Source organism: Perca fluviatilis, chromosome 15 (assembly GCF_010015445.1).
Source record: "Perca fluviatilis chromosome 15, GENO_Pfluv_1.0, whole genome shotgun sequence".
In the NCBI taxonomy this organism is placed as follows: domain Eukaryota; kingdom Metazoa; phylum Chordata; class Actinopteri; order Perciformes; family Percidae; genus Perca; species Perca fluviatilis.
In genome coordinates this window covers 6,980,322-7,005,748 of record NC_053126.1, presented here as the reverse complement: position 1 = coordinate 7,005,748, position 25,427 = coordinate 6,980,322, and the positions used below count along the sequence as shown (strand labels likewise).

Here is a 25,427-nt window from a genome sequence, read left to right as displayed (position 1 = left end):
GCTGATTCTGATTCTTGAAAATTGGAGTGTGCGGGCGTCACTTGAACGCAGCATCGGATGGTGCATGCACTGTGCTGACGAGCCGTTGCTTGTGGAAACAGCTGGTGGTTTCTGTCAGCGAACACTTCGGCTTGAGAGCGGCATTAGTAGAATTAAAAGTTCAAATTAGACTTGAAACTGACTGAGCGCGCTTTGATTTTGACCCTCTGCTGCTGTCCCGTCAGACGCCGGGAAATGTCATCCTGTAAACGCCACTTTATCGGGGAGTTGTTAATTAACAACCTAGCTTGTTAACTGCAGTTCAGTGACGCTCGACGCAGCCGGCGGCTAACGCCAGCTAGCTAGCTAACTTTGTACTGCCATAGCAACTACCACGATACAGGTGTTCTGTCATCGCAGGCGAACCTGCCTGTTTTCTGACAGTGGAGGGCGAGGTTTTTGTTTCGTTTCAGCATGACTCATATTCATTATAAATTCTCCTCCAAACTCAGCTACGACACTGTGGTTTTTGACGGCCCGCACGTCACCCTGAGGGATCTGAAGAGGCAGATCATGGGCAGGGAGAAGCTCCGAGCCGGGGACTGCGACCTGCAGATCACAAACGCCCAGAACAAAGAAGGTAATTAAAACACATGTATGGACTGATGAGAGTGTGTTTATCCTGGCAGTTTGAACTTTGGTAGAAAACACGTGGTCCAGGTTTTGACAGCTGCCCGGTGAGAGGGTTGCGTCACCTCTTTCAGCTTTTTTTTTTTGGGGGTCCAGAAAAGTCAAGCAAGAACAATAGGGTGTAATGAATGGGGCGCATTCCTGCTGCATTTACGCTTCATGCTCTTAATCAAACGGCCTGATGTTGCGGATATCAGCCCTGTCAGTGCCATGCTTGTAAAAGTCCCAAAAGAGAGGTGGGATAAAAATAGCAAAGGTTGGGGCCTAGTCATGACCATAAGATAAAAGTCCAGACCAGTTTTATGCGGTCTATGGCCCAGACACGCAAACGCATGAAAATCATCAATACACAATCACCTTAATGGAAATTTGCTGCATAATAGGTCAAGTAAACTCACTGAAGCAAAAGAAGGGCAGAAGAGAAAAGGGGATCAAACATTATAATCAACTATGAATAATGAAGTATCACCTTAGAGTGTGTTAACATCCTGCTGATAAGCTCTGAAACCCCATCATCCGCTGAGTAATGTGTTTCCACTGAAAGCACACCCCACCCATTGTGTGGGTAATACAACTGCTGTGTCAGAGTTTACAGAAACTTTACAAAAAGGTAAAAAAACAAACAAACTATAGTATCATGCATTATAGGAAGGGTTAATGGAGTCAGACTTTTCAGGCTTCTTTCATCAGATGTCAGTCTAACAACAGTGCTGTGTCGTGAGCCTGTGGTTCTCTGAAGACCACGCTGCAGGATCCAGAGGGTGTCAATATTTCTACAATTTTGAATCGTTTGAATCACAATTCAAAGCTACAGAGTTCACCAGGCTGTATAGTTAATATTAGGTTTTCGTTGTTCTGCATCAGCAGGTCAATCGATAATGAAAGTCATCAGGAGTTGCAGTCGTAGACTTATCAAGCCAAGATTTTAAATCAAATCATTCTTGTTACAGTCCCAGACTAGTTGTGTGTTGTATGCCTGTACCAAAGAGTCATTCTCACATTAACTGCACGATTTCTTAATAACGCTGACGAAGAGAGATCTTCTTATGTTAAATATTTACAGCACAAAAATGATTTTATGCGAGCTGATCTGACACACTTTCTTCATCTCTCCCTCTCAGAGTACACAGATGATGAGAGTTCGATCCCCAAAGGCTCCTCCGTCATCGTCAGGAGAATCCCAATCATTGGAGGAAAGTCCGGCAGCAGCAAGACCCGCAACGTGTAAGTGTGTTTTTCGGGTTTGGCACATATACTGTAGCTGAATTCCTGCGCTGCTACTAGTGTCGATATCCCTGCCCACTGCAAATGCTAGACACTGCTACCACATGGGACCTACAAGTCTACGGCCTTTATACACCTCAAGGTCTGAATCGAGGGTCTTGTTTTTGTTACTTTGTATACATTTGATTCGGTATGCTTTGATTTCACATTGCAATTATGTGAGCGCACTAGAGACCTATACATGACATTAGAGCCCGACCGATAAAGGATTTTTAAGGCCGATATTGATACCAATATTTGGTGATTGAAAAATCCGATATTACGAGATATATATATATATATATATATATATATATATATATATATATATATATATATATATATTCCCTAACATTAGTTATTTGTAGTTATTTATGAGTACTCACTAAAATATGAGTAATGATATTAAAAATAAACTTATTTGTTTTGTCAGAACAGAGGAACATCAAAATATATTAAAGTTCTGATAAGTAAAATGTGTAAAAATACAAACTAAAGATACTAAATTTAATAATAATTTTTTTTAATTAAAATGTTTACATATATATTTATTTATAAAAGAAACACGAAACTTAAAGGGTTAAACACGAGTGTTGCCAACAGGGACGTTGTAGAGCGCCCCCTGGTGGACAAACTATGTAACGCCAACACTCCAAACATGGCTGAAGGGTGTTTTAAATATTCATTTATCGGCCATTAAAATTTGCCGATACCGATTACCAATACCGAGTTTGGAAAATGCCTAATGTCGGCTGAGAATATCGGCCAGCCGATATATCAGTCGGGCTCTACATGTGTCTTGTTGTCATCACCTACGTGAGCTGTGTCTCCCGCCTGTTGTTTTGGTTCAGATCATACTAGAAAGTCAGAAAGTCCGGACCAAATGAGGTAGGGGTGAAAGGGCCCTTAGTGTTATTTTTAGTAAATAACTAAAAAGATGAGCTAATACTGTAACCCAGTCATCAGCCTTAATAATACTAACATTTATAAATAAGGAAATGATTCTGAATCATTGTCTAAAATGTATGTATTGCTTTTAAAGGCTGGCATTACGAACTTGACAATAAATGTAGATCCTAAGGAATTAGCAGTAAACCTATTATAGGACGGGTCCTTCTTGTTTTTGCTAATTGGATGGTTTTGATCAGCAGCATGTGTTTGCAGCTAGAGGATCACAAAGGAGAAGAAAACAATGCTGAATGCTAAATCAATGCAGAGGCCTGAATCTTTCAGTTGACGGTCGACAGTTGATTAAAGAGGGGTCTTTTTGTGTAACACTTCCATGATAACGTGCTCACAGGAAAAGTGAAGGACTGTATCTCCATGGTGACGTTCACAGGGATTACCCAGACATTAGTCAGGCTTGGACAGGACAGCCAGCAGTGGCGTGTGTTTTATGCATGGAAAGCAGGAAAGGACCTCACTGGAACAGACTGGCGGTCATGTGATTAGCCCTGTCAGCACCATCCAGGGGCGGAGGGGAATTAGGGCTAAAGAGTGGTGCAACGCTGCCCGCAAGATTAAATGCAGCAAATCACTTCTCCACCTGCGCGCGCAGACTGACAGTCACTCGGCTCCAAAGGGCTTCAAAGTAAGCCTTAACTTTTGAGAAAAAAGAAACCGTTGAGTGATTATAACTGGCCTTTATGGGCCTGTTTTGTAGGGTGGAGTGTTTGTCTTATTGTACAGTTAACCAAGGCTAGTGTTGAGGTTTTGATGCTGCAGTGAGGCAGGATGAAACCCCAACCGGTTTTAGTGTCACTCATCCAAGAACTAAAGAGTAAGGGTTTCTTCCTGGAGTCCTAATTTGTCATCAACACTGAGCAGACCTAGAGAACCAAAACAGACATAAGTTTCTTCAGCCAAAGTAATATCATATTTTCCATCTAAACTGCATGCGGGACAAGAAAATAAACTTCTTTTAATGTTGTGCTTTAACATGTTAGCTTTACAAGTAAAATAAAAAAAGCTTAAGAATATCGGTTATCGAACTGACTTGACTCTTCTGAAATACACACTCAAGTCACAGCTAAACAAAACTAGTTCATATCTTCTGTAGGGGCATTCTGGGTAATGTAGGAAATCACCACCCAAATTGATAATAGACAAGGCCAGACTGATAGGTTGGATATTTCAGCCTGAAGGCCGTTTTATGGTTGTGCGTAGAATCGACAGCGTACCACCGCAGACCCCTCTGCGTCTACGCCGTAGCCTGACATGCGCCTCTCGAAAAATGTAACTACACGTCGCAGCGACTATGACTCTAGAGTCGCTACTCGCTCCGAAGCTAATCGCCGTCACTCTCTTACTTCTCCCCCGCTTTATCACACACACACACACACACACACACACACACACACACACACACACACATATGCCGGCTCGACGCACACACCAGCGCACAAGTGTAAACATCAGGCCACTTACGTAGGCTACGGCGAAAGCTCTGCGTGGAGCCTCCGCACAACTGTACAACAGGCTTCAGGGGAACACAGTTGCACAAAAATCATCCATTGGCAGCGTTCCAATCGGCTGGTGAGCCAAGAACCGTTCCTCCCACTGACTACTTTTAAAAACGTTTTAAACTGCAACAAGGCTGGTTTTTATTAATGATATTTATATTTATTCCTAATCTTTGTTTCCAGGGTGTTAAATCGTCATGGACGACTGGCCTAAAAAATATTTTTGTGTGTTTCAGTGAGCGATCGGATGTCCAGCACCACGCCTTTGGAGCCTACAAAGCAGTACGTAACCAAACTCCTGCAGCTCCACTAAACACACACGTTGTCAGCACGTCCTAATATCTCTGCTTGAACATACGTTGACTGTGTGCTTCGGTGTGACTGGTTTAAACAAGTGAAACCACAATGTAAATCACTGAAAGCCTCTTATTTCCTGTATTGCCGTCTAAGTTCCTGTTGCAAAGAGGAAGTAGTGCGCTTCTCAGGATTTGATTTACAGGGAGCTGCTGCTCTGAGATAAATCATATTTTACAATGACAATAAACAAATATATAATATATAAATAAATAAATAAATAGTTATTACAAAAGTAGGGCTGCCCCCTGAAAGTCAAATATTTGAATCATCAGCCGGGGACCCCTCAGTCGACTGAGATTCTTCAAGCCGAGCAGTCGTTATTTTTAAGTGTTTTGCCACTCCTCGCGTTCACGCTGCTCTCCGGAGTCAAAGCCTTCCACTGCATCAAGTCGTCCCGTTCGCTCAATGAAAATGTCAGCAACGGGTACAGGCCGTTATTATTATACATCCATGGTACAGGCAGCATGGTGGCCCTATGGTGAGCACTGGTGAGGTGAGGCCTGCTACATGTGTTATGTGACAATAAAGTACCTTCACCTTACCAACTGCGGAACCGGACCCAGGGTGAGTCTGAGTGACGGAGACAGCTGCCCGGAGGAAGAGAAGCCTTGGCGGGTCAGGCTCCGAGATAACATTATCTTCTGCTTAGAAGTGATAAATGCACAGCTCACAGCGACTTAATACAATGTAGTCTCTGGCTTTTGTTTCCTCTTAGCAAAAATGCTCTGAGTGAATTTAAGTTGGGCTTTTATTGTGAAGGCAAGGCAAGGCAGCTTTATTTGTATAGCACATTTCAGCAACAGGGCAATTCAAAGTGCTTTACATAAAACATTTAAAGAGCAGTTAAAAACAATTGAAAATATAAAAACCGATCAAATACGAGAATAAAAGTTACAGTGCGGTGTATAAATGAACAATTATTTAAAGAAAGGCAGCATCAAAAATAAAGGTCTGGTTTTAAAAGAACTGAGGATTGCGGCGGACCTGCAGTTTTCTGGGAGTTTGTTCCAGATATGTGGAGCATAAAAACTGAACACTGCTAATACATTTTTAGTTTGGACTCTGGGGGACAGAAAGCAGACGTGTCGACCTGAGAGGTCTGGGTGGTTCATAATGTATCCGCAGATCAGAAATTTATTTTGGCCCCAACCAGTTTAGTGCTTTATAAACCAACAGAAGTATTTTGAAAGCAATTCTTTGAGGGACAAGTTTTTCCAAATCCTGCTAAGTCCATACGTACTCTTCTCATCTCTGTGCGTGTCGTAACTACTCCAACTCTGAGCGAACTCCAGGCGAACTCTCTGCTCCTCACCACAGGGCTTCTCAGGTGCTGCGAGCAAATCACTCCGCCCAAGTAGCAGTGCTTCGCCTTCTGAGAATATAGTTCCCAGCATGTATACGGTTAGAAGACGGCTGTGTGTCATGTGACCTTGTTATTTGTACACGCTGTGACTATACAAATCACAACATGTAAACAGGAACATGTTGGCGTTATTTTGTCACTTATTGGGAGCAGTAGGCTAGTTGGAACCAGTTACCTCCAGGATCTGTGCTAAGCTAGGCTGGCGGCGGGGGCGTCAGACAGAGTTACGACACGCACGGAGATGAGAAGGGTATGTATGGACTTCTCTAACTCTGGGGGATACGGTGAATAAGCACACCGTATCCCAATAAGTCGGCGTGTTCCTTTTTAAAGTGTTAGTAGGCTTTGTAATTGTCTTAATGTGGCTATTGTGAAGTGTAAAAAAAAAAAAAAAAACGAAGAAGTGAAGCTGTAGCGTTATGCACAGCCATTGTCAATATGGTAGTTAATAAAAGTGGTTTTGGCTTCATTCAGTAAAACGTTGCTTGATACTGAATACCTGAAAGAAAGAAGGACCAAATATTCGTATTGAGCAGCCAAATCTGATTCGACTGACACAATTACAGTCTGGTACAGGCCTATTTAAAAGTAGCATTGCAGTTAGACGAGAAAGAAAACCGAAGTTTACAATTAAACGAGTGCTGTATTATTAACCCTAAGGGAAAGTATATTTGTATATATTCTCTCTAATAAATGCTCTCAGCTGTTAATTTAACAAGCTGCTGTGTCACCAGAAGGTCATTCAGTGTCTATCTGTGGGTGGTGGGAGCTACTCGGGCGGGTCAAACATTATCATGCGGGCCAGCTACTCCCAGCTGATAAACCCAACTGTTGTTTTATGAGCAACAGTCATTGTCCAGTCGTCTCTTCTTCCTGAGCTGCGGTAGCACTTGCTCACTTGCTTTCAGACATATTCTAACATTTGGAGGTGTATATATTAGTAGCCTCATGGGATTGCTATGTGGGTTGTTCTGGTATAAGTCTTTAAATCACATTAAAGGCAATTTTTAATTTTGGATTTCATTCAGTCCCCAGATAGGATTGGCGTCCATCATCCACAATAGAATCGAATGTGTCAAAATTAATAATTTACCATTCGGACCATCGAAATCTACAGAGTACTCAAAGTGAACCGATGCTGGGGGAATGCATCCTTAGCGCCACAAAACTCTTCAAAACCAGTAAATAAATAAAAAATCTTGGAAGCATTTTGACTTTTTGAACTACAAACTGTACCCTACCCTTACTACAGAGTGAAAAAGGGTTTATAATTCAGTTTTGGATTTACAGTGTTTGAGCTTTAAAGTAGGAGCACACAAACAATGGCTCTCTTAAACCCAATCAGAAACCAGGTGGTGCACCGTTGTTATTTTATGTCAGATTCTTGCAGTGTTAGTTCTGTTTATGATCCTGTAAACTAACTCAAAACTAACTACTACTATCAAGCTATAATTTGATATAGTGTGACCTGACCTGATTTTCTCTCTGGTTTCACAGTAGGAGAAGTGTCTGCCACTCTTCTTAGTACTTTGAGTCTATTGGATTACACAACCTTTTTCTTTTGTGTTTTTCTGCCAATAAAGTCGTTTGTATGAAGCTGTCTTATGTATTGATTATGTGTTTGATTTCACTGCTTGCACACAGTCGATATGCCACCTCAGATAACACATTTTAAAGACGTCGGTTGCGTCAACATCGGACATTTCTAAATGATCGTTAAAATCTTGTGTCCACATTTTTCCTTTGCAGAAAAGACAAATTCAACCAAAAAAATGGTACATATACTGGAATCATATCATATTAAATTTAAATTGGTACTCCAGTGATTTAGTATCGCACTTTCCCAAAGTTGAGAGAATCAAAAAAAGACATTTTAAAAAGAATAGTTAAAATCCACAGTATGGGTCAAGTTTTAAAAACACTCCAACAGTCCTACTTTTCCTATAATGCAACTTGGTAGCTTCTTTTCTTAGATTTGGTTTAGCTTCAATAAAGCCAGGCAGATGTGATTATTGCCATAAACAATATAATATAGTGCAGTCAGTCTGTACTACAGCACATTGGATTTTAAATGAAACAATAATTTAGAGAATTTAAGTGGCAGCTTTGACTTTTAAAGTATATTATGTTTCTGATTGATGAATGTGTTGGAGTGTGAATATTTGGCTTTTCATAAGGTTTTTCAAATCTTATTTACTAATGCATTTATTGAGTGAATATAAAAATCGGTAGTCACAATACCCCTACTGTCCTGTATGTGCTGTAATTTGAGAATGTGATTTAAGACTCGCCGTGGTGCTTTTGCTATGTTAGTGTAGCCTGGTAGCATGCTAAACTATGGTAATTAGCACTAAAAACTACTGAGGCTGATGGGAGTGGTACTAGTTTTGCAGGTATTGGACAAATTAAAATTTTGACCTGAGGGTGAAGCTAGATGAGAAGTCATGGGATCACCAAAGTGATTAGGATTCATCCTCTGGGAACCACGAAATATTTAATGGCAATTCATAATCCAATACTTGTAGCCTGATGGACCGACACTGCCATCCACAGAGCCATGGTTTCACTTATCTATTCCAGCACAGCATATGAACGAACCAAGAACGGGGGCAGAGAAACAAGAAAGAATTGAGGGTGAAAGGAGGCACCGAGGTAGACTTTAGGTGATGAGAGCAAAGATGTTTCTGATCCAACAAAATGCTGGCCTCACAGGTGTAAAATCTGAGGGAAAATTGTATTGTTGTCCTCCTTATTTTCAGGGTAGCAAGTTTAGAGGGATGAGAGGTGGCAGGAGGGGCTGAGGCAGTAATCCTGGGATGAGAACAGACATGTATTGTCCACTCAAAAATCCTTCCTGGATGCTGGTGTCAATTTGATCTCTGCTCAAATGGTTAGTAAAGTGAAGAGCTATGACATACAGCAGTTAACATAGGAAATTACTAATGGGGCAGGGGGTGAAGCATAAAGATTAGCACAAAACAGAGCTCTCAATCCTTTCCCAAGACATGTAACCTGGAGGCTCTCGTTGCTTCATCAGTGAAACTGATTGTGTTTAATTCTAACAGATGGATGACCAGAATTCTTCCAGAGCCGTACCCTTTTTCTCCAAGGTACACTCTCTCTCTCATATATATATATATATATATATATATATATATATATATATATATATATATATATATATATATGTATATATATATGTATATATATGTATATATATATATATATATATATATTATAGTATATATATGTATATATATATATATGTATATATATATATATATATGTTATATATATATTTTTTTTTTTTTTTTATTATTGTATATATTATATATATATATATTATATATATATATTATGTTTATATGTTTGTGTTATTTTTTTGTGTTTTTTTGTACATATTTATGCTGGATCATGTGGATCATGTGAGTCAGTTATAATTGAACACTGCTCCTTCTGTTTGACCTGACATCTGTGTGTGTGTGCGTGTGTGTGCGTGTGTGTGCGCGTGCACAGATGCAGAACCTGGCTGATGTCGATGCGTCAGAAGAGGATAAGATTAAAGTTATGATGAATCAGTCAACCTACGACTCCATGAAGTGAGTCACTTCTCTAATCAAATCAGATCTCTTCCTTCATCCCTATTTCTGTCTCCTTAGTACTTCTCTCCACTTGCTTTTCTTCAATTCTGTATCTCAATGTGTCACTTTGTCTCTCAGCTTCCATTACTTAATGGATGCTGAGAGACAGATGGAGTGTAATCCATTACACTCCATCTTCATCCCACACTCCATATTCCTACTTTTTTGTTCCTCTTCCTGTATTTTGTACATTTATTCTTTTTTTCAATCTACCTGCTTTTCTCTCAATTTCTTTCTACATCTATCCCTGTCTCTTTCTCGCTCTAGTTACAACAAGAAGTTTGGTACTGCACTTCCTGCGAACTACACCTGCTATCGCTGTGGAAATACTGGACACCACATCAGGAACTGTCCCACCAGCGGGGTAAGGGCAGAACATGTGGTATCTCTGAAGGGAGACCGTTTCTGTTGCAATCTAGTACAAAGATACCAAGAAAATGATTTGATTGGTGTGTCTTTAGATTTTTTGCTATCCAGTACTTACAGTATTTTAATTATTTATTTATTATTTTAAACTTAGGTATTGATTGTGTGTGTGTGTGTGTGTGTTTGACAACAGGATAAAATCTCAGAGGCCCCTCTGAAAATAAAGAAAAGCACAGGCATCCCTCGTTCCTTCATGGTAGAGGTGGACGATCCAAACATAAAGGGAGCCATGCTGACCAACTCTGGACGCTACGCGATTCCTACCATAGACGCGTGAGACAAAAGAGTCAATGCTTGTGTGTCTTTTGTTTTAAAGGAATGGTTTGACATTTTGAAATGGTATAAGGACTGGAAAACGGGGGAGCAGCTGGTCTGGCTCTGTCCAGAGGTTACAAATTCCACCTACCAGTATCTTTTTAAGTTCACTTAAAGTGTGCAAACTATTTACATGCTTTTTCAGAATGGCCCGTTCAAGAGAGTCTTTATTTTTATTTTTTTTACCAACTCCAAAAGGTTGGCATGACAAACTTAGCAGAGCTTTTCATAGTTCACATCTGAAAGTACTGAAATCACCAAAACCATTAGGAATGGCCCCATTCCACAATACCCTCTGTCCTTTTAACTGTTTCGTCACTTGAATTTTAATGATCGCACTTATCCTAAACTTAATCCCTAAATTATTACTGTAAATGGTTTATTTACAATGTGTCATATCTGAGACACAAAATAGTAATTACCAAGTCAAGGCAAAGGCAACTGGATTTGCTGCTTCATCACCTGAGCACATCACGCATGTGAATGTGACCAGGACTCCCACCTTTTGCCTCTTGTATGAGTAGCAAAATCCTTGTAGATATCCTATGGCCTGGGTAACGGAATAGTCATAGGCACAATTAGCAAGATGAAGATGAAAGACCTATGAAATGTCAAAGGTTCAATTCCAACACCAACCTTCTTTCAGACTTACACTTTAAAAGTCACTCTGGTTCAAGGCATCTTTTAAACACCTAAAAAGCCAACGCGCAGTGTGTGTACCATTACGTGTCCGCAGTGAGGCGTACGCTATTGGCAAGAAGGAGAGGCCTCCATTCGGTCCACAGGAGGAGACTAAGTCAGAAGGCGAGGAGGACCCTGTACCTGAGGAACTCCTCTGTCTGATCTGCCATGACCTGCTGAGTGATGCTGTGGTCATACCCTGCTGTGGAAACAGCTACTGTGATGACTGTGAGTGTCTGCCACACACACACACACACACACACACACACACACACACACACACACACACACACACACACACACTCTTAAATAAACTTACTGTATGTACACTTACTGTACTTTAAATAATAAGTCATTCTTATCCTGATTTCCTGTGTCCAGCAAAACGTGTTAACTAATTAAATGTGCATACTGTGGTCGTTCTTCAGTCTGAGTCTCCATATTTACATCTCAACCGTCTTTATCTCTTTCTCAGGTATTCGCACTGCCTTACTGGATTCAGAGGAACACGTCTGCCCCACTTGCAGCCAATCAGATGTCTCACCCGATACCCTGATAGCCAATAAATTTCTCCGACAGGTGATTTGACAGATGAAAATATGCATTAATGTTAGAGTTAGAGGGGAATGGAGAGAATTAAGTAAATGGTTTTTGAAGGTGGGTTTTGTGTATTACTATTCTTTGTTTCATCCTCAAATGTCAGACCAGGAGCTTTCTCTGTCTGTTTCTCCTAACACAGGCTGTGGACAATTTTAAGAAAGAGCGTGGCTTCACTAAAAGTCTGAGAAAAGGGTGTGGTACCTCCCAATCCCAAAATCCAACCCCGACACCGAGCCCTGTCCCCACCCCTCCCCCTCTCGCTGTGCTGAGCCAACCTCAGAAGCCTCACCTGCCAACCCACAGCCAGCAGGTGAACCTCATAATGACGTCTCATTTGGGGAGGCAGAAATATGAGTAGCACTGTACCTGCATGACTCAGGAGCAAAGAGAATAATTACGGTTTTCGTTTCACAATCAGATGTTATGTCTGGTCTCAGAGTGATAGTTATCTTCTGAAAAACGTGTTAGAAAGGACATTATACTGCAAGTTTTAAACAGCACTCTCTATATTAAAACTAACAACAAGAAACAAGAAATGTATTATAATAATATGTATTGTCATTTATATTGTCATGTGTAGATATTCTTTGTAATTGTTAATTATTATATCTCAGCTCTGTTTTCCCAAAAATAATTTACTTTTTCTCTTGCTTGCTCTACCATATTCTGATCCCTGCTTTATTCTCTTGTTGTCTCCCTTCTTTAGGACCCTCTCCGCTCGCAGGCTGCAGACACACCGCCATCGTCTCAGGTGTGTGGGGCTCCGCCCACAGCTACAGGCCCCGCCTCTGCTCCCAACACGCCAAGCACTTCCCTCCAGCCTGCGCAAAGCCACCTGGAGATACCTGACAAGTACTTACACACATAAACATACTCGTACAGCAGTACACTTACTTTGTGGTGCTCTGCCGCCTCCCCCTGCTTAACAAGCTTACTTGTGACTCCTTAGATGTACTGTTGTGGTACCTTAAAGTTTTAATACTGAAGTTGTAGTCCTCTTCTGTTTCTGACAAAGCAGATGCTCAAGAGTTCGCTACCATGCGTGTTGCAAAAATCACCCAGGAATGATCTCTTGAGGATTACAATTTTCGAGGCAGTTGCACATTACAAAGACAGCAAATGTCCTTATCTCACCCACAATTGTACCCCTCTATGGTGTAGAATAAAAAATAATTCATTTCTGATGCTTTGATGTTAGGGTTATCCATTCAGCACAGTTTCCTCCAGTTTACATAATCAAAGAGAACAACCAAAGACTAGTTTAATAAATGTGAACCCCCTGCTGGGCAAAGTGATTGAAATGGTTTTTATAAACTGCAATTTTTAAATTTAAACAAATTATTACAGATGGAATGTGTATTTTTTTCAGTGTGTTTAATTTGTATTGGGAACAGAAAGTGAAAGCCTGATTTTGCTCATATAGCAAATGGGACTGTCAGCCGCTGTAGATGTGATGGAGCTAAGGATTATAGCCGCTGTCCGACCGGAGGGATTTTTGCAGTTCTTAGAACATAAAATTCCTAGAACCCTTTTTTTCTCGTGTTCCAACTGGACCAATTTGGGGATTTTTAAGTTCCTCTGGCCGCAGTTCCTGTAACTCTTTCAGCTCCTATTTCAGGGCAGGGTCTTTTCGCCATTCCCTTTTCAGCATAGGGACCTAGGTCAACAAGGGTCGGGTTTCCGGTACAGACAAACCAACAACGGGACAATTTTAACAGTTTTCGCCATCTTATTCATCACTAAATTCACTTCTGACAACGTTTTAGGCGAGAAATGAACGGTTTAGATTTCGAATATAGGCAGTCTTGCTAAAATTGATGCCAAATTGACAATTTGCTTCACATTTTTCGGAGTTGAGAAGCTCCATGAAGTGAGGCGACAGCCAGCAGGCGCCAGCCCCGGCCGCTAGCTCGTCGCTCGGACAGTCCTGCTCAGAGACCCCGCTGTAGGCCGGAGGTCTCTCAGACCGCTCTCGTAAATACCAGGCTTTTATGTCGCCGTTGACGGTTCGTTTGTTTAAATATCACAACACATGTCCATCATAAGATTAATGGGAACCTGTGGTTAACCGTCTTTTCGGAGTTAAACTCCACACGCGTGCCCTGTGGGCTTGACAACCTCGCTGACCAGGCGCACACACACACACACACACATCCACAGCGCAGCAGGCAGAGGCGGGGGCGAGAGAGATACCCGTTTCTCTTCGGGAGACTTGTTTAAATTATGACAAAAAATGCTATATACATTAGATTTAGTATTTAGTTCATACTTTTTTTGGTGTATTTGTTTTCTGATTTTAACGCCATAAAGACCGTTGCCGTGCTTGCATCACTCCCTTACCCCTCCTATAGTCCCTATGGCCACTTGGCCAGTGCGAATGCAAATGGAAAAACGGTATTGGGGGAGAGTAGTTAGTAGATCTGCTTAGAAGTGGACTTTTCCTATAACTACATTCCGGTAACTACTTGGGCGGCTAATGACACCTGCCTCGCCCTGCTTTCAGCAGCTGCTAATTAGAGTGGAGTATGTCCATGCTAAGCCTGTTACATTTATAAAGCCATTCTCTCAGCCCTACGTCCAGGGACCAAAATAGCATTTTTCTTGCCCCAAAACAGAGCTTTTCCAAAACGGCCTCAAGAATGTGTAAATCTTAAAGCTCCAGCTTGGCGTGTAAAGGGGAAAACTGAGCTTTTGCAAAAAATTATGACGTGAGCTAGCCCAGCCACGGTCAGGGGCCGTGTAGCAGTAAAGTCAAGAGAAACTTTTCGTTGCTTTAACTTTCTCTGTGATCATTCATTTTAAATTTCTATATAGCCGAATATACAGCATATCTGTTGTCATTAACCTGGATTATTTGTTGATTTTTGTCGGACAACGTGATTAAAAAGAGGAAAAAATATATTTTATTACTGCAGGGAATGAATTCTGGTTAACATGTAGTCTTTGAGAGCCATGAATAAGTCAGTATGTCATACTCGGTACGTTGTCTAACAACAGAAACTGAACAATATGTAAATGGGGAACAAATGTATTGTCAATTCTGCCATCTTAAAATGCAGTATATGTGACCACAGGTGTAACGGGCTGACACTCCGGCTGTGTCTGGAGCTGCCCAGTTAGCTGTGTGGCAGCAAAGTGAAGAACACAACTTTGTGTCGACTCTAACTTTCTCTGTGATAACTCATTTTAGATGTTGGTATAGCCGATGACGCAGCACAGCTGTTAACCTCTTATGTATGCTGATTTGGTCAGACGGACATCAAATGATTGGTCAGCTGTGTTGTTTGTCCCACTCCTTACCAGATGTTGGCTGTGATGTGCAGTTTAGTGGTTTGCCAACTGTAGAGAGGAGTAGGAACAGTTTTGAGTGTGGCATGATGGTCTGAATGTGGTATAGGGTTCCTCACAGGAGTGCCATCGGGAAGGAAACTTGAAATAACTGTGTTATGGTGTGTAGCATAAAATAAACATTTGGTAGTGTCATTGTTAAAACATGTAGAACAGCCTTCCGTACCCGCAGAACATTTGGTGCAATCAAATCATGGCACTATGGATTTGACATTGATAAACTTGTAAACAGTCACCCTGACGTTGCGCTCATGTGCTACTGTGATGTGTCTGCTGTTTATTCAGAGAGGCTGAAGAAAAGACACACGATGACTCAGCAGCTGCTGCCGCCCCGTCTGTGCCGGTTTCACCAGAAGAACCCACTGATGCGCCATCGCAGCTGATACCAATGGTGAGGGGCTATACAGACACGACACACTAAGGGCCCTATCTCGCACCCGGCGCAGCGCAAAGCCCGACGCAAGAGTCTGCTCGTTTAAGACCGTCGCAGTTGTCAATTTCCCTTCCAGCGTCCACGTCGCTTAAATAGCAAAAATTCACCTGCGCCCATATTTGCGCCCATGGGCGTGCTGGTATTACAGGGAGGTGTGTTCAGGTGTATTCTTGGCGTATAGCTATCTTGAGGCAGCGGGAGGTGAATATGTTTGACTTTGGTCTAAAGTCAATAGCGCAGCATTTCATTGTTATTTTAACAGCGCATTAGTAAAATGCGCCTAGGCTCGTGCACAGCACGCGCACACTGTTTGTTACACACAAACAGGGAAGCGCAGCAGCACACAAACATGCAAAAGATTACAAATAAAAATATTACGCTGCAAATCCACCATCATAATAGCAATGCGCCAAGGTACAAACGCGCCTGGCTTTTAAAGGGAATGGGATATGACCCTCTGATTGGTTTACCTATGAATTAATGAAGACACTAAGTACAACCCTTTTGAACCATGCGCCCAGCGCACGGACCCTTTTTTTCCGCCGTCAAACTAGCAAAAGTGGATTTGGACACGCCTTAAACGCACCTGTGGCAGGCTCTTCACGCTGTGCTTATGCTACTACATTATGACCCACCCAGACCTCTCAGGTCGTCTGGGACAGGTCTACTTGTTGTCCCCAGAGTCAGAACTAAACAGGGGGAAGCAGCGTTCAGTTTTTATGCTCCACATCTTTGGAACAAACTCCCAGAAACCTGTAGGTCCGCTGCAACTCTGTTCTTTTAAATCTAAGCTAAAGACCTATCTTTTTGATGTTGCTTTTCTTTAAATAATCGATTCTATTAACTTTAATTTCTTATACTGCACTCTAACTTTTATTCTTATACTGCACTGTCAATTTTATTCTTGTCTTTTAATGTTTTTAATTTGTTTATTAATGTTTTTAAATTGTTTTTAATTGTCTTCTAACTGCTCTTTAATGTTTTATGCAAAGCACTTTGAATTGCCCTGTTGCTGAAATGTGCTATACAAATAAAGCTGCCTTGCCTTGCCTTGCCTTGCCTAAAATAGGGCTCTATATCTATGCAGCAAAGTTTCTCGGTATGAAATCTGTGATGTTTGTGTCTGCTCAGGTTATCCCTACTCCAGTGGCAGAGCAGCCCCAGACAGTCAGTGTGAATCTACAGCAGCCCTCCTCAGGTGAGTGACTATGTGTCTCTTTCTGTCCATTCGTTATACTGTCCGTACCGTGTTGTGTCATTTTATTTGAGCAAACACATTATTGAATGATTGTAATGTTGAGAACTGCAGTAGCATCGCTACCGAATAAAAGCAAACATATTTTACCTGAATCCACAGGTCCAGCCCCGAGACCCTACGGGCCGTCACCGTCCTGGGATAGGTCAGTGAAGCGTGGTTATTTAAGTACGAGTCTGTGTTGACTCTGACTCTGGGCTGCACGATATTGTGTTTCATCGTCTACATTGCGCTGCGCGCATTTGCGATAGTCACATCGCAGGACGTGCGATGTTAACGCTGCAACTTTTTTTGCTGCTTGATTGAAAAGTAAACTTTCACCGTTCTCCTTTTACATGATTGTTACCGGCCGACCCTTCCCCTTTAAGACAGGTGGCCATGTGGGCAACGTGTGCGAACGTAATGTTAGTCCGACGAGGTTCGTTATGGGAAGTGAGGCTCTCCCGTGGGTGATTATATGAACACAATGGTGTCATGTAAGTCACCCATGTGTATTTAACTACCTAATTTCCCTCTCCAAAATCCCTTCAGAAGAGTAGTCACAGTGCTTACTTGCTTTGGTGTTTGTAAAGCATTAAAGCTCAACAAAGAATAGTTCACATAAGAAAAGTTCCTTTTTCATTTTATTTTCTATGTGGATGCACTCCCCTACAAAATCCCCCCAGTAGCCTAGTCGGGAATGATTTATTATTTCCAAATAATGCTATTTATGTCATCTTGTAAAAATTAGTCTTTTTTTCATATCGCAATACTGTATATATCGCAGGAAGAAAAAAATATCGCAGTGTCAGTTTTTTCCAGTATCGTGTAGCCCTACTGCCCACTGTTTAAAGACCGATGTCATACCTCTTCCTTCCTCTTTTCCCTACAGCCCCTCTTCCTCCTCGGGTTGTCCTATTGGAGGCTGGAATGAGTCTAAAACCCAGCAGCTCCCTCCCTCCTCCTCTTCATATCCAGCAACTCCTCCACCTCCTCTCTTTCCCTCCCCCAATTTCCACACATTCCTCGCCGCTCATCAGCCTCTCAGCGGTTACCCCCCTGGATACCCACCCCCCGCGCCCGTCTGGACACTCCCAAACCTCCAGGGTGCCCCCATCCCTTCCCTGTGCCCCTCTACCTCCATCCCTGCCCTCATCCCCAAGGAGTGGTACAGGCATCAGAGGAAGAAGAAGGAAAGGTAAGGTTCCCAAGCAGTCATTACCTGGACAAGGTGTCTGTAAGTTTCTGAAAACATCTTAAATAATGACATACCTTGTTTAATTGTTGTTTCATTCTTTTTGAAAATGGTCTTTACTTCAACTCCAGGCAACAAAAGACACTTTAAAGTGGATTTATTAAAACTTGCAGATTCAGTTTTTAAGGAGATTACTTATAGTATATTGGATTTTCCAATCAGATTTAGTAATAGCTGCAGAGGTATTCTAGTATGCAGAGGTATTCTAGTATGAGGACAATATTGAGTATGAAAATATATACCTCCCCTCACTTGCTACCTCCTCTCTCCATCTTTGTTACTCAGGTCACCTCACCGAGGATCTTCCCACAGACGCTCTTCCTCTCGTTCTTATTCAAAGTCTTCCAAGTCCAAGTCTTCTCGCTCGTACTCTCGTTCTTCCAGCAGATCCAGATCCCGGTCCAGGTCCCAAAGCAGATCAAGGTATTTTTTTGCTTCTTTATTTATTTGTATTTATTTATTTATTTTTTACAGTTTTTTGTTTGTGTTTATTCTATTTTTTACCAAAAAATGATTCATACAATGATACATTTATTGCGCTGTCCTATCTCTGGGGAAGAAACGCACACACACATAAACTAACAAGCTTGATACAGATCCCTTCACATCAGAGATGGGTGTAAGTCACATATGGGCAAGTCACAAGCACGTCTCAAGTCTAAACCTTCTAGTCTCAAGCAAGTCCAAGTCATTTCTTGTGACATTCAAGCAAGTCAAGTCAAGTCATACAAAAGTTTCCATTTTTAAACAAGCTAAAGACAGTGGTTATGAACTGCTGGAGTTTTATTTGCATTTTTCCTACTCAATATTCAAAAGACTTTCAAAAGTATAATCGTCATTAATAATGGCTAGTCAGAAGTATGGTATGGTAGCGTTAGCTAAAAAAAAGATTAGGCTGACTTCATAATTTACCTTTCCTTGTGGGATTTGAAGTGTCTGATGAAATTCGACGTGGTGGTGGTTGTGTCAGGATTTTTTTTACTGCAGACCTTGCAAACTGCCGTTTGTTTCTTCTTTGCCTGGTCAGATGTGTAATCCTTATAGCCAAACTTTATTATTTCCGGTGCAGAGGGATCCATGACGTCTCGTTTACTGCAGGTCCGCGTCACTTGGTAATATTATCAACGGGTTCCCGGCCGCGCATACAATAGCACCCAATCAGATCACCTAATCCGATTTTCTCATCTGTATATGGATTTTCTAAAATCGTAAAGTTAACTCCTCCTCAATATCAGAAATAAACAGAAATTCAAGTCATGTCAAGTCATTTGACTCAAGTCTAAGTCCAGTCTCAAGTCATGAATATCAAGTAAAAGTCAAGTCGACTCTTTTATGAATGTTTATCAAGCAAGTCTCAGTTCCTAAAATTTGCGACCCCCCATGTCTGCTTCACATGCAGTACATACTGCAGGGTTCATACATTTTGAAAAAACCTGGAAAAGTTATGGAATTTGAAAAATGCAAATTCCAGGCCTGGAAAGGTTTTGGAAACATAAAAAGACCCAGAAAGTTTTGGAAAAGTCATGGAATTTTTTTTAACACAGCATAATAATATGTCATTAATAAATGTATTTTCACGTCGTCTTAACCTCAACATTCTATTCGGGGAGCGATATTACGAATCCCACTATGAGCCACATAAATTGTCATTCATTTTATAGCTAAACCTCTGAGGGTAAACTTGAACACAGATTTGTATTCTTATTGTATAATGTCGACTGACATTTTCAGGAACACATGGTCATGGAAATTTGCCGAAAAAAGTCATGGAAAAGTATTGGTTAAAATGGGTATGAACCCTGTTACTGGGAACGTTTTACAGTTCAACTTGTCAGTACTCTTTCTCCCATTGGACAGAATATCCGATGTGACTTTGAGTCGAAATAAACATGGAATGAATGTGGTTCCTGCAGGACTTAAGGGACATAAAGTGCATGCAGCAAGCTTTGTTTAAGCTCAGAAAGATCTGGTATATTCCCCATTATGCCTTTCTTTTATGGACAAGGTGAAATGGCAAATGAGATAGAGACGACTCAAACCACAACGTGGCAATGGTGCCTTCAAATGTGTGCGACACGACTAAATGTTTTCTTCTTTTTTCTTTTCCAGGCCCCAATCTCCTTACTCTCGCGAAAGAGACCTCCAAACCCGCTCTCATTCCTCCCACTCCTATAGCTATGGTTACAAACGTTCCCCTACACCGTCCTCGTCATCTTCACCTCGAGTGGGTTACCGTGCCAGGTCCAAGTCACCGTCAGGTCACCGCAAAAACAGCCATCATAGTCGGCATCACAGTAAGAAATCCGCTTCGAGCAGCTACAACTCCAGGAGGCAAGGAGAACAGTCCCAGAGGGAAGCGGGGGGCTCGGGGGGAAGTTACCTGTATGCCCAGCACGCAGATCAAAGTAGCAGCCTGGACCTGAACACAAAGCGCTACCTGCAGTGGAAAAGGGAGTACAAAGAGTGGTATGATAAATATTTCCCCAGCTATGTCGGACACTTCCAGCTGCCTCTTCCCCTCCTCAATCTTCCTCCTCCTCCTCCTCCTCAGTGGGGGGGCCAAGAAGGAAGCGGAAATCCCTCGCACGCCAGCTCCCGCGACCGATTCCAAGGTAGACGCGGCGCGCGGATGGACGGCTGCTCCCCTCCATCGCAGTCATCCAGTGACAGCCGCTCCCCTCCATCCCAGTCTTCACGTGACAGCCGCTCCACGCCATCTCGGTCCTCCAGTGACAGCCGCTCCTCTCCGTCGCACTCGTCCAACGACAGCCGGTCCCCTGCCTCTCGGTCGTCCAGCGACGGACGCTCCACGCCGTCCGAAGATGGAGCTCCGCCGACGGCATACCAGCAGAGGTGCGCTGAGAAGTCCAGCCGCCTGCCAATCGCACTTACAAAGGGCGGTAAGGAAGCGAAACCGCAAGAAAGAAGTGAGGACGATAAGCCGCTGATGGCGAAGAATTTGGAGAACCTCAGCACCTTAAAACATGAGGAAGGAAGAGGAGGGGAGTCATCATCCCCTAATACCGCAGGCTCAACGGATGACAGCAGAAAGAACAAGAGGAGACCCAACACTGGACCAAATGTCTGCAAGGATGGCACCCCAGCACGGGACCAAGCAACTGGCAGCGATGCCTTAGAACCAGTCCAATCACTCGTGAAACCAGGTAAACGTTTGGATAAAGACTACGAAAGAAAAAGCAGAGAACAGAGGAATTTGGAAATCGAGAAAGGATGGAGAAGAGGCAAACATTCAGACTCCCGGCAGGATGTGGGGAGACGGCACAAAGAAAGGCCCAGTAAAGAGGCAAGCAGGGCGGATCCAGACAGACACAGATACCCTGGAGGCAGCAGGGATTATGACTCGAGATCAGAGAAGAATAGAAAAAGAAAAGGAGAGGACATTGGGAGAAGCTCCGTAAAGGCTCAAAGCAGCAAATGCCTGAAAACTAAAGTTGCAGAGGACCCCAAAACCCGCAAGAGCGAATCCCCGAATCCGTTTGAGAGAACCAAGCCGAAAACGGAGAAGAAAAAGGAGAAGAAAACATGTCCTCTGACAGAGAGAGAAATCTGGGAGGGAGGAATAAAGGTGAAACCACAGAAGAAGATAAGCATCAACATAAACCTGGAAGGAGCGAGGAAGGACGGGAAAACTGAGAAACGGGACATGTCTCATTCAGAGAGCGTCACAGGAAGATCAAAGGAAGAAATGGAGAAGGCTGGTAATGGAGAGGAGGAGAAGTTAAATGGAGGAGAGACGATGAAAGCAAATGAAAAGAATGAATCCAGCAGAGACGTGGAAGGTTTGTCTGAGGAAAAAATCCAACCAGGTGAAGGAGAGGCAAGACAGAAATGGGAGAAAGCTACCTTCAGAGATGAGATGGGAGAGATGTTGGAGAAAATTGCAGGAGAGAAACAAGATGTGGGAGAGAAGAAAGAGGACCGAGAAAAGGAAGACTTTGACTTATGGCCCAGCCCCCTTAGAGGAGTGGCGGAGGAAAAGGAGAGGAAGGAAGGACAAGCAATGGGAGAGTTATTCGCAGGTACCCGGAAGGAGAGGGCAGAGGGAGAAAGCACATGCCAGGAAAACAGAGGAATCCCGCCGGGGGAGTCAAAGCCAAAGGAGGAGCTGATAAAGGGAGTGAAGTGGAGGATGAGGAAAGACGAAGAAGAAGAAGAAGACAACCACGACAACACAATGAGGTCCAAGTCACAAAGGGGCAGAAACGAGAGCCACCATGACACACCAAACACCGCGGTGCACGATGGCAGGTCAGAATGTTTCTGCTTTTTTCTTCAAAGTTAGACTCCTCTAACGGCTCGCTGTGGCTGCTCCTTCTTGGCCCGTTACACCGTGCAATATTTAAAACTGATTCACTGTCAAAAGATGCAAAAAAAAAAGCATTTCCTGTGACTGCCTCACAGTTAAAACTACTCCGTGTTTTGCCAGTTGAATGCTTATGATGTGAACCAGCAGCATTTTGACATTTTCGGTTTGTATTAGCAGTAAAGTAGTCTATATCGACCACATTTCAATTCCAGGGTTGTTCCGTTGCCATTTTAACATAACATAACATTTTATTTAAAGGCGCCTTTCTCGGCACTCAAGGACGCCGTACAGGGATACATAAGACATTTAAAAGAAGCAAAAAATATAAATAAAATGAAAACAACAATAGAAACAACAGAGAGGCAGAGCAGTTGACATCAAGTGGAATAGGCAGTTTTAAACCGATGTGTTTTGAGTTGCAATTTGAAATGGGGGAATGAGATGGTGTTTCGGTGGTTTAAGGTTGGAGGAGCAGAGCGGCGCAGATGCTCTGCTCCCCATGGTGGTGAGGCGTGAGGAGGGGACAGACAGGTGTATGGAGGAAGAGGATCTGAGGGAGCGGGAGGCAGTGGGAACCTGGAGGAGATCAGACAAATATGGGGGGGGGGCGAGGTTGTGGATACGGAACTGGACCGGGAGCCAGTGGAGCTGTTGGAGGTACTGGAAGTACACTCACCTTATCCGTAAACCAATGATAGGAGTAGCATGTTAATCATTTCCTGTCAGAATGGCACAGAAAGTGATGCTTTATTAGTTTTTTCTGATGTAGAGACAAGTAGTGATTTCGTGTGTTTGCGTGTGTGTGTGTGTGCACGTGTTTAATACAGCAGCTACGAGGATCATCAGAAAGGGAACACATGGTTGGAAACTCTGGAAGAGTACACCCAGGACAGAGCTGCAGACCTAGAGGACGAGCTCAAACTCCTACAGGTGTGTCTGTGGGCCAGGGTTATTTGAAATGTGTGGGGAGTACAGACCGTGAAATAAGGTGGGGAGTCGCATCATTATGGGAATGAAAAAAAAAAAAACAATTAAGAATAATTTGTGTTTTGTACAATTACTTTGAACTCACACATACCATACATGTACAAACACAAATTGCATGATATCGTCTCACGCTTTCCCTCTCCGTCGCAGGTCCCTCGCCCCAAATGGGAGAAGGAAGAGTCTGAGGAGGAGGAGCGGGTTGAAGGAGTGAGCAAAGTTCAAACAGATGCACTTGCCACGTTTCTGCCTTCGCCGTCCGTGTCCGTGACGACCGAGACGACAACCAACAGGGATGCAGAGAATGAAGAGAAGCGAGAGAGGTCAGAGGAGACGGAGAGAGAGGAGGCCAGCGCCATGGAGAGAAGTAGGGACAGGGAGAGAGCGAGAGAGAAATCCCCCGTTCTGTCCAGTTCACAGAGAAGTGTGGCTCCCTCTAGTGGCAAAGACGGAACTGACAGCGCCTTGTGCACAGACCGAGACGGGGAGAAAAGGATGGAGATGGAGAGACAGAGGGACAGAGAGAGAGGGAGGGAGAGCGAGAGGCAGAAAGAGAGCAAAAGATCAAAAGAGAGAGCAAGGGAGGAAGAGAATGGGAGAGACAGAAAGAGAGAGAGGGGGCACAGCAGCATTGCCTCCGCCCAAAAGAGGAACCCTCCCTCCTCTTCTCACTCCTACTCTTATTCGACACAGAGACATGACACAGAGAGGAGAGACAGGCAGAGAGGGGGCGACACGGACGGCAACAAGAGTTCCTCCTGTCCCGGCAGGAAATTCTCCGGTGGCAGAAGCAGGGAAAGCAGCGCGATGAGCAGAGCTGCCGAACTGCTTGGTCAAAATACCCACAGATCATACAGAGACACGCCACTGGATTCGAAATTTAAAGACAAAGACCATCCCCACTGCTGCCACAATCCCCAAGATCCATCAGGGAACAACAGACCTGCAGGGACCCACCACTCCCCACCTTCCCTCTCTCACAGCCGGGGTAAGGAGAGAGACCCACTCTCCTCCGGGGCGGAGCTGGGTAAGCCCAGAATGAGCAGCCCTGGTCAGGAGTTCATGCAGAGCAGAAGTAGAAATGAGAGCAGGGTTGAAAAGGAGGAGTGGAAGCAAAGGAAGGCAACTAAAGGCATAGGAGAGAGAGAAAGTCAAGAGATGGTGTCTGAGAGAGAAGGAGGTAGTCGATGCAAGGATGAAGCCGACGAGTTGGACGGACAGACCAAGTGGGAGGGAGGGAGAGAGCTGGAGGAAGGGGAGAGGCCCAGCAGCCGCAGCAACAGCGTCAGTTCATCAGCAAGCCAGGAGAACAGCAGGGACGGCGAAAGAAAAGAGAATAAGAACCAAAAGAAGCGCCAAAAGGAGAAGAGACGATCCTCCCCAGAGCTGCTGGAGGAAGGGGAGCTGAAGAAACACAAACACAAGAAGAAGATGTCACAGAAAAGCAGAGACGGGGGGGAAGAAGAGAGTAGCGCACGCTAAGCTCTGCTCAGTTATGTTATGTTGACTCTCAGAGAAAAGAAAATGAAATTTACTTGAATGATGTTTTTCCTTTCTCTGTCCAAAAAGTGCCTGGATTTTCTTTTTCTTTTCTTTTTTTCAACTTGATTTAGTTTTGCCAGGATACTTTTTTGTATCACCTTGAGATATGTCCTATCAAATATGCATCATCCAAACTGAAAGTGAACAAAATGTGAAGGAAAAGCACTTTATACTATAGATAAGAAAATGAATGTGAATGAAAGCAAATGTTAAACCTAGGACCTCTTGAATTATTTAGAGTTCAAGGAATTTGCACATGCTCTCAACTTGCTCAGGACTGCCACCAACCATGGTTTCTATACTGAACCTGTGATGTTACAGCTTGCATGGAGGATATCTTTTATTTTGACAAGAGGCCAGTCAGTAATTTGATTTGCCTAACACAGAAGCACAGGAGTGCATATAGAGGATTATTAAAAAGAGTGTATGATTAATTTGAAACATACTGTGAATATTTATGATTTGAACCTCTGTGTTGTATTTTATTTTGTAATGTTTAATTAAAAAAAAAAAAAAAAAAAAAAAAA

At 42.9% G+C, this 25,427-nt stretch overlaps 1 protein-coding gene across 2 annotated transcripts; it reads left to right on the top strand.

Annotated features, from left to right (window-relative positions):
• Positions 1–46: 46 nt before the first annotated feature.
• LOC120574761 (E3 ubiquitin-protein ligase RBBP6-like) lies at positions 47–25,427 on the top strand. Of its 2 annotated transcripts, none has more exons than XM_039825197.1 (19): positions 47–619; positions 1,791–1,893; positions 4,631–4,676; positions 9,180–9,224; positions 9,631–9,713; positions 10,023–10,119; positions 10,315–10,454; positions 11,233–11,405; positions 11,653–11,756; positions 11,917–12,087; positions 12,484–12,629; positions 15,411–15,516; positions 16,690–16,756; positions 16,916–16,958; positions 17,685–17,990; positions 18,333–18,470; positions 20,157–22,316; positions 23,205–23,304; positions 23,512–25,427. In XM_039825197.1, exons 1-19 carry the CDS (start codon positions 454–456, stop codon positions 24,838–24,840), a joined length of 5,523 nt encoding a protein of 1,840 aa, XP_039681131.1. In that variant the 5' UTR covers positions 47–453; the 3' UTR covers positions 24,841–25,427. The 2 variants fall into 2 exon arrangements, with proteins under 2 accessions (XP_039681131.1, XP_039681130.1); XM_039825196.1 differs by having other exon boundaries at positions 23,202–23,304; positions 23,512–25,426.

Coding starts and splice junctions, on each gene's coding strand:
- LOC120574761 (XM_039825196.1), top strand. CDS start 454: ATGACTCATATTCATTATAAATTCTCCTCCAAACTCAGCTACGACACT. Junction 11,757..11,916: donor CCAATAAATTTCTCCGACAG/GTGATTTGACAG, acceptor CTCCTAACACAG/GCTGTGGACAATTTTAAGAA. Junction 16,959..17,684: donor CCGTCACCGTCCTGGGATAG/GTCAGTGAAGCG, acceptor TTTTCCCTACAG/CCCCTCTTCCTCCTCGGGTT.